Raw genomic sequence first — 9469 nt, 5'->3', positions numbered from 1 at the left:
GTGAAACATGCCTCGCTCCGAGCTGCATCTAATCAGAGCTGCAGCAGTGAGCGCGTCATCCTGTTCTTCCCCAGTGATTTGCTTATTGAATAAAGGTACATTTTTTTGTTCACATTTACCTGTTTATTAAAATTGCTGTCAATGTTCATTAAAATAAGCCCTCCCCTGAAAACAAGCCCTCTGGTGTTTTTCTGTCCAAAAAAAATGAATAAGACAGTGTCTTATTATTGGGGAAACACAGTATTGCTGTACAGAAAGGGAGGCCACTAGGGGGCACCACAGTGCACAGAGTGGCTACAGGCCTGGAGTCAGAAAGATCTAAGGTCAAATTGTCCTCACACACTTCCCACCATAGGTCTCTGCAAAAGTCACTTAACCCTTTTTTGTCTCAGTTTCTCCATCTGTAAAATGAGGATAATAATAGCATGTACATCCCAGGGTTGTTGTAAGGATCAAATGAAATAATATTTGTAAAGTACATTGCCATAGAAATGCTAGCTCTCATTATGGAGCTGGGTTCTTCCTGACTTTTAGGCCTGGCTGCCTGCCACTATTTGCATCACCTTGGACAAGTGCCCTTTCTCTGGGCCCATTTTATCTCTAAAAGGGATTAATTACACTGGGTTACCATAAAGCCTCTTTCAGTTTTTTTTTTAGTTTTAGATTTTTATTTTTACACCAAAAAAAGTAGCATTTTCCATATACCCAGTACAACCCCCAAAAGAACATTGTTTGTAAAACTTTGAATCTCCATTTCATACTGATTGCTTTAAAATATGTATGTATGTATATAAAAAAATCCATGTTACTTTCAAAACTTTATGGCCTATCTACTTCCTTTTGTTGTCTGTTGTCTGCTTCCTTCTGTTGCATTAAAAAAAATATTTCAGGGACTCTCTTTTTTTGCATCATTACTGCTAACTCCTGCCCCTCAACCCCTTGTAACATACATTCATTTTTTTATTTTGCTTTTTTTCTTTGAAGGTGGAAGGCAGGGCAATGACCCCTGTAAGTGAAATACATTAATTTTTAAGGTGCTATTTTCCTGGGTGATGTTTTTGTACCTCTTTCACCATTTGTCCAATTCTGATTTTATGGTTATTTTCTTCAGTGATATTCTGTACCTCTTTTACAAAGCTGTTAATTCTCTTCTCATAACTTTCTTCCTTAGCTCTCATTTCTTTTTCTATTTCCCCCTCTACTGCTCTTATTTGATTTTTTTTTTTTTGCTTTTTGGAGGGGGGAGGGCAGGGCTATTGGGGTTAAGTGACTTGCCCAAGGTCACATGGCTAGTAAGTGTTAAGTGTCTGAGGCCGGATTTGAACTCAGGTCTTCCTGACTCCAGGGCCGGTGTTGTACTCACTGCGCCACCTACCTGCCCCCTCTTATTTGATTTTTAAGATAATTTTTTTCTCTTTTAAAGAAGTCTTTTAGGAATTCTTGTTAGACTAGTGTCCCAGCTGTATTTTCTTTGATCCTTTGCTTGTTGATATTCTCAATTTGTTTTCTTCTGTCTTGAGTTTCTCTGTTACTATAGTAGCTTTTTACAGTCAGGTTCTTTTTTTGTCATTTGCTCATTCTTCCAGCCTCCTTCGTGACCTTGGAGTTGATGTTAGGGCTGCACTCTGTGTACTTAGGTTAGGGCTTCGGGGAATGTCTGACCTGGGCTTCTGTCTTCTTTCATCCTTCTGCTGCTTTCACAGCTCTTGTGAGGTCTGGGATGAAGTCTATTCACTGCCCTCCTAGTCAGTACTCTGCAAGTTCCTGACCCAGGCTTGAGTCTATTGACTTGTCCCTGGTTGAGAATTTCAGCAGACAGCTGCTGGACTCAGTCACTACTGGCCTGCTGGGAGGCTCCCTTTTGATCTGGGAGTCTTGTCCTGGTTCTCCTACTTCAGGGTTATGGTACTGGGTGAAAGGCTAGAAATGAGTTGCTGCTCTGTCCCTGGGATCAGAGCCGCACAGGTACATTTCTACAACATGTTCCTTGCTAAGTACCCAGCTCTTGTCCACACTTGTGGGCCCACACTCTCTGCCCTGGATCTGACAGCTGGAATTGGGTCAAGGCTATAGAAGTGCCAGATGGTCCCAGTTTCTGCACCCAGTGCTAATTCAGGGATCCCCTGGAATCTTTTTCTGCCCTGGTGTTTTCTGCCCTGGTGCCCTGTCTTGGCCCTGAGGCCTGTCAGTCCCTGGGTGCTGGAAAGCTTGCTGTAACTACTGCTGGGCTGTGCTCCTGACCAGCCCCTGCCCCAGTGTCCAACAGACCTCTCACTCTAGCTTCCTAAGCTGCCCTGGACTGGAAAAGTGACTCACTGTGACGTTTTCTTGGCTTTCTCCAATCACTTCAGACGGGCACATTTTCTACATCTTTGTCAAGTCTGATTCTGTCAAGTACAATTTTCTGAGTTTTCCTAGTGTAGACATGTTGGAGCTGGGAGTCTGCCCAGGCATTTTGCCCTGAAGTCTACTCATTCTAGTTAATAATACTTTCTGAGAATTGGAAAATAAGGTGGGATCAGATTGAGGAGGGATTCAAATGCCAGGCTAAGGGGCTTGGGCTTGTGTTGTAACTAGTAGGAACCATTGACCATTTTTGATCAGGGAATGAGAAGCATATGGAAAGAACCCTGGGTGATGATCATTGCTTTCTCCAGGGTTCACAGAAGTCTGTCAGTGTGGCCTGGGCTCTCTAGCATGACCTGCCAGAGTAAATGGATGCAGCAATGTCCTGGTTAAACTCTCTATACCACCAACAGCATATCTGGTCTTGACAAATCTTGGCTGTGAAAGGGCCTGGCTGGTATTTCACTAGGATCTTGCTGGAGCATCTCAAGTGCAGCAGGCCTTTTTTTTTTTTAAGCAATTGGGGTTAAGTAACTTGGTCAAGGTTACATGGCCCGTTATTTCTGGGTGTGGTGCTAAGTATCTGAGCCCGGATTTGATCCAGGTCATCCCGACACTGGAGCCGGTGCTCTTACTCGCTGAGCCACCTGGCTGCCCCTAAGCAATTGAGGTTAAGTAACTTGCTCAAGGTTACACGGCCAGGTGTTTCTGGGTGGGTGCTAAGTGTCTGAGCCCGGGATTCGATCTCTAGGTCTTCTCAACACTGGAGCCAGTGCTCTTACTCGCTGTGCTACCTGGCCGCCCCTAGCAGCAGGCCTTTTGGAGGTAACCCTGAAGTCCCATCTAATTCGGAGTCTCTTGTTTTATGAGGGTCAGATCCCAGGTGAGATGGAAAGAGAGGCTTTGAGGACCCTGAAGGAGCAGCTAGAAGAACAATTGCAGCATTTTCAAGAGACCAGTGAAAACTTCCAGAAGGAGAAACAAGCCCTTCTTCTGGAGAACCAGGAGCTGAAGAAGAAAGCAGCTCAGGGGCAAGATGGGGAGCTCCAGCTGAGGACAAAGGTAACCTGTGAGCACATGGGGCTCCTTCTCCCTCTGGGAGTAATGCTGGCCTGGGTGGTAGGAGTCCAGAGTTCTAGCCTTAGCTCTACCACTCACCAGCTGGTGACCTTGGGTGAGTTTTCACTTCTCCTCTTGGAGAAGCAATGGGGTTGAACTAGGTGATCTCCAGGTTTCCTTCCTGCTCTATGATTCTGGATTTAGTTCAGTGATCAGGACAATGCTGGGCTTATGGGGCCCACTGCGCCATTTTACAGTTATCAATACAATAAAACTTGATTTACAAATGCAAGTCATTCTTAGGTGGGAGGATTTGGCCCTTGGGCCTTAATTTGCTGACCCTCGATGGAGACCAAACCATAACTGTAAAGATACTATTAATTCCACTGTCAGATAAACTATAGCTAGAGTGGTGCAACTCGGAATCCAATCAGAATTGGAGAGTTGGACCACCTAGTCCCACCCATATAAGAAGGCACTGTAACACACTTACCAAGTGGTTGTCTAGCATGTGTTCGACCTCCAGATAGGGCAACTCAGTATCCCTCAAGGCAAGCTGTTCGGCTTTGTAACAACTCCAATCCTTAGGCAGTTTTTTCTATATCAGGCCTAAATTGGACATTGCCCTGCATCGTTCCTGGTTCTGTTTTAGGGCCAGATAGAACAAGTCTAATCCTTTCTCCACAGAACAGCCCTTCAAATACTTAGCCTCTGCTCTTATATCCCTCTGAGCCTTCTCTTCTCCAGACTAAACATGGCCAGCTCAGGGACTCAGGGCCCTCCCCTATCCTGGTAGCCCTTTTCTAACTCATCTCCAGCTGCTGAACATAGCACTCCAGATGAGATCGGACGAGGGCCAAAGATGATGGCATTATCCCCTCCCTGTTCTAGAAGCTCAGTCCCTTCTTAATAATGCAGTGGCCCAGAATGCACTTTGCTCTTTGTGGCTGCCCCAATGACTCCCACCAAGTTGATAGTCCACTCTAACACCCCTTGGCCCCTTTCACAACAACAGCCGTCTATGTATGCCTCCCCCCTTCTTCTGCCTGGAAGGGTAATAGACAAGACTTTACATTTATCCCTGTTGCATTTCACTTCTTAGATTTGGGTGAGCCCTCTGACCTGCCAGGGTCATTTGGATCCTGATCCCATCAGCCAGTGTGTTACGTCTCATCTGCAGATTTAAGGAACACACATTGTCTGACTTTAAGCCATTGCTTAAAAAGTGATCTGAGTTACTCTGGGAAGGAGAGGGAGGGAGTGATTCCTGGTAGAATCAGGATCCTGTCTGAGCTTAATACAGGTAGGAGTTATTTCATCCCCTGACTTGGGTGCTTCTCCCTCCTTTTGGGCACTAGGAATAGCTATGGTACTTGCTCTGCACAGACACTGTTTCAGCCAGGGATAGATCTGGTCCTGGGAGAGGGAGACCAGGTCTGTACATCACTCAGAACTTGCTTACCATGTGTATGTGACTACTTGTGTGAAGCCTGGTTTTCTCTTTGGCATTTCAGGACAGTGGTATCCAATCAGAAAGACTGCTGGAGACAGAATCTCTGCAAGCGGCAAATGGCAGGTTAGCTTTCCTGTATTTTAGGGTCATCTGCTTTCTTTCCATATTGTTTTTTGATTGGAATCAACTCCAAAGTGACCTGTCCCAGCCTGTTTCTGGGACTTGGAAGGGGTCTCACAGTAGAACAGCAGGGCTTTATTATAGCAAACACAATTTTCTTAGGAGAATTAGGGGAGGCTTAAGGTTTCAAACAAGAGAGCAGGGAGGGGGATGGAGAGGGGTAATGAGGGAAAAGGGATCTGGGGCAAATATACTTCCTGGGCTCAGTTGCCCAAGTGGTCCACTTTGGGCCATAGTAGGAAGGGGGCTGGGAGATGGCATCACGGGTTACCCAGAGTTGGCACTCTCAAATTAGTTTCATTCATTTAGTTTGTTTAATAAATTTTTATTAAGTGCTTATGGTGTGCCAAGTTGAGGATACAAAAAGAGGCAAAAGACAGTCTCTTCCCTCAAGGAGCTTATAGTCTAATTGGAAAGACAGCACGCAAACAAATAGATACAAAACAAGCTATGTACAATATAAATAGGAAATAATTAACAGAGGGAAAGGCACCAGAAGGAATTGGGGAAGACTTCTTATAGAAGGTAGGATGTTAGTTGGGACTTAGAGGAAGCCAGAGAAGTCAGTAGGCAGAGAGGAGGAAGGAGAGCATTCCAGGTGTGGGGGAATGCCAGAGAGAATGTCGGAGCTGAGAGACGAAGTATCTTGTTCATGGAATGGCTAGGAGGCCAGTGTCATTGGATCAGAGAATACATATAAGGGAGTAAGATGTAAGAAGACTAAAGGTAGGAAGGGCTTTGAATGCCAAATAGAGCATTTTGTATTTGATCCTGGAGTCAATAGGGAGCCATTGCAGTTCATTGAATAAGGGGGGTGGGGCGGTGACTTGATTGGACCTGAACTTCAGGAAAATTACTTTAGTGGCTGAATAGAGCATGGACTATAGGAGGGAGACACTTGAGGTAGGCAGACTCACCATGCTATTGCAATAGTCTTGGGGTGAAGTGATGGGGGCCCTGCACTAGGTGGGCAGCAGTATCAGAGGAGAGAAGAGGGTGTATTTGAGAGATGCTGCAGAGATGAGGCAGACCTTGGCAGGAACTTGGATATGGTATGTAGGAGAGTGAGGAATCCAGGATGAATCTGGTTTGTGAGCATGAGGGACTAGGAGCATGGTGCTGCCTCTACAGTAATAGGGAAGGGGTTGGGGGGATGGGGGGAGAAGATGATAAGTTCTGTTTTGGACATGTTGAGTTTCAGATGTCTATTAGACATCCAGATTGAGATGTCTGAAAGGCAGTTGCAGATAGGAGATTGGAGGTCAGAGGAACAAGCAAAGTGGGTCTGAGAATCCTCAGTGTAGAAGTTGGTCATTTAATTCATAGGAGTAGATGAGATCCCAAGTGAAATAGGAGAGAAGAGGGCCCAGAACAGAGCCCTGAGGGACACCTATGGTTAGAAGGTGTGATCTGGAGGAGGACCCAGCAGAAGAGAAGAGGAAGAATGATCAGAGAAGTAGGAGAAGAACCAGGAGAAAGGGGTGTCCCCAAGACCTAGAGAAGAGAAAGTATCCAGGAGGGGAGAATGTTCAGCAGTGTCCAGGGCTGCAGAAAGGTCAAGAATGAGGATTGGGAAGAGGCCATTGGATTTGACAACTAAGATCGTGAGTAACTTGGGAGAGGGCAGTTTCAGTAGAATGATGTGGTTGGAAGTGAGATTGTAAGGTGTTGAGAGAGTGAGCCCCAGCACCTTTCTCTTCCTGTGGGCTCTGCTTCCCTTCAGCAAACTCCTCCCACCACAGGCTCCATGTGACTACATTCAGCCTTTCAGGGGGCAGAATTTATCTTCACAGCAGGGAAGCTTCCTGTGGGCTTCACCCTTCAACAAACTCCCTCCATCACAGGCTTCATGTGATTGCATTCAGCCTATTGGGGGCAGAGTTTACTTTCAAAGCAGGGGAGACCTTCAAATTCCCCCCTAGGTCTATTAAGGGGCAGGGAAGATCTTCAAATTCCCATTCCCATTACAATGGCCTTTTAAAAAACTTAAGCCCTGGGGTGCCTCAGTGAATAGAGCACTGGCCCTGGAGTCTTGAGGACCTGAGTTCAAATCTGGCCTCGGACACTTACCACTTACTAGCCATGTGACCTTGGGCAAGTCACTTAACCCCAATTACTCTACTTTCCAACCCCTTCAAAAAAGCAAAAAAAGAAAAAAAAAACAATCCAAACTTTTAGCCCTAAAGGGCAGAAGAGAAATAAGATGATAAGGGGGAATGGATGGATAGATCAGGGGAAAGTTTTTTTCAGGATAGGGAAGATAGACATATTTGCAGGCAGTAGGGAATGAGCCACTAGACAGGGAGAGATTGAAGATGAGAGAAGGGCCCGGAATGAGATCCCTTGAGCAAGTATAGGGTTTGAAAACCTTGGTAAGAAGTAAGGCTGCCTCATCACATGAAATACACAGTGGAGGAGGGAGGGACAGAAGGCACCTGAGTGATGGGAGATGAGGAAAAAGAGAGACAAAGAGGGAGTTCATGGTAAATGGTCTTAATTTTGTTCAATAAATATGAGGCAAGCTAAGATGGGGGGAGAGAGAGAACCATGGCAGGTTCTGTCAAGCTCTCAGTTTGTCTCAGGTCAGTGGACAGTGGTCCTGTGTGGATGCCCAAGGCATTTTATTCCTATCCAGGTAGCTCTGTGAGGCCATTAAAGGCTGTGGCTTTGGAGAAAAGTAATTTTCATTTTGTTAAAACGAGTTTTTATTGATATGTTTTTGGTTTTATATCACCTGTGTTTTCTGATGTCTGTTCTGTATCCCTTTTTGAGAGAGCTGTCTCTTATAACAAGGGATGATAAAAATAAAGCCATTTACACAAAAGTAATCAGCATAGTGAAAAAGTTGGATGTTCTAGGCAGGATTCCACATCCATAGTCCCCTACCTCAGCAAAGAAGTAAGAGAAGGTAGAAAGCTAGAAACCAAGGGAAGGCTGGCAAGGAAATGTGAGGAATTAGCTATTTTGAGAAACCCAGAAACAGAAAATATAAATGTGAAATGGAATATGGGCCAGGCACTGTGCTAAATGTTTCACAATTAATATCTCATTGGAAAATTATATGGGGGGCATGGAAAGTTCCAGTAAAGGTAGGACCACAAGAACATGGGTGAGGTCCAGAAGTGCCAGGTTTGGGCACTAGTGCGTGAGCCAGTGACATCCCTGAAAACCCTTTCACATTCAGGCTATTTGCTGAATAGGCCTTTGTTCCTAGATGGGGCTTGGGGCTGGAAGAAGGACCCTTCTGGTACCTCTCTTGAAAGGGGTATCTGAGCCAACTCAGCTTCTCACAGTAGAAGGCTGGGTGGGTCCTCCTTCTTTTGCCAAAGCTTCATTGCCTCAAGGGCTGCTCAGGGGTGCCACAGTGCACAGATCTCTGGGCCTGGAGTCCAAAGACCTGAGTTCAGATGTGACCTCAGACACTAACTAGCTGTGTGACCCTGGACAAGTCACTTCACCTCTTATTTCCTCAGTTTTCCTATCTGTAAAATGGGAATAATAATAGCATCTCTCTCGCTGGGTTGTTGGGAGGATCAAATATGAGAATATTGTAAAGTGCTTAGCAGAGTGCCTGTCACATAGGGCTTTAAATAAATCTCTGTTTCTTCCCTTCTCAGCTCCCCCTCTTTCTGAGAGGGATTCCAAGGGTACAAGGCTCGTAACAGCTTTTCCTTGTATTTTTCTTTTAGTGGTAGGAGTGGGGATTCAAATGACTTGCTGAAGAAGAAGATGCAGGATGTTGAGAATGAGTGAGTTGTTGGTCCAAAAGCTCCAGAGGTTTTTACCCATTCAGTGGGACAGTGACCTTTGCTGGCTCTGAAAGGCACCCCTGCCCTGCCCTCTCCTGCCTTCTCTCTCTGTCTCTCTCTCTATCTCTCTCTGTCTCTGTCTCCATTTCTCTCTGGTCTTGGATTCCCTGTTGCTTTTTGCCCCACCATTCCTTGCCATGGTGCAGGCCAACAGGCTTCTGGGCTGGCCTCAGGATACCTTGAACCACTGCTGAGCAGGGGACAGCCAGGGATTGCCTTTTCTAGGAACACGGTGCTGAAGCAGGAGCTGGCGTCCCTGCAGGGCAAGGTGGCCCAGTTGGCAGTGAGGGAAAAAGATGTGGAGAGGAGGGCCGAGCAGCAGTTACAGGCCCTGAAGAGGCAGGTGGAGGTGAGGAGGAAGAACGCTGATTGGCACCTAAATTAAGGGCCTCAGGGCTGTCTCAGCTCAGTGGCACTAGAACACTTAGTGTCCTGGGGCACGGAGAAGGGGATGAAGGGAAGAGAGAGAAGAGGGAGAGGCAGCAGTTCTGGGATGGATGCCTGGCCTGGTCAGAGGGGAGGGAGAGGCAGTGGTTCTGGGACACCTGGCCTGGTCAGAGGGGAGGGAGAGGCATTGGTTCTGGGATGGATGCCTGGCCTGGTCAGAGGGGAGGGAGAGGCA

General features: G+C 46.3%; 1 protein-coding gene across 4 annotated transcripts in view; it reads left to right on the top strand.

The window, feature by feature from the left end:
* The window catches only part of IKBKG (inhibitor of nuclear factor kappa B kinase regulatory subunit gamma), a 60574-nt gene that overhangs the window by 35859 nt on the left and 15246 nt on the right, over nt 1-9469 (top strand). For 3 of the 4 annotated variants that reach the window (XM_069063760.1, XM_069063759.1, XM_069063758.1), the window contains 4 exons: nt 3217-3408; nt 4920-4981; nt 8728-8787; nt 9073-9196. In XM_069063760.1, the coding sequence (XP_068919861.1) occupies nt 3217-3408; nt 4920-4981; nt 8728-8787; nt 9073-9196 (438 nt within the window). The remainder of the gene's footprint in view (nt 1-3216; nt 3409-4919; nt 4982-8727; nt 8788-9072; nt 9197-9469) is intronic. The other variant, XM_069063761.1, reaches the window with a different exon arrangement.

This window comes from Petaurus breviceps, unplaced genomic scaffold (genome assembly GCF_028583685.1).
Source record: "Petaurus breviceps papuanus isolate PSGF00001 unplaced genomic scaffold, PetGlider_PUasm1.0 90601, whole genome shotgun sequence".
In the NCBI taxonomy this organism is placed as follows: Eukaryota; Metazoa; Chordata; class Mammalia; order Diprotodontia; family Petauridae; genus Petaurus; species Petaurus breviceps.
Note: the sequence above shows the minus strand (reverse complement) of the source record. Positions and strands in the feature narration are given on the sequence as shown.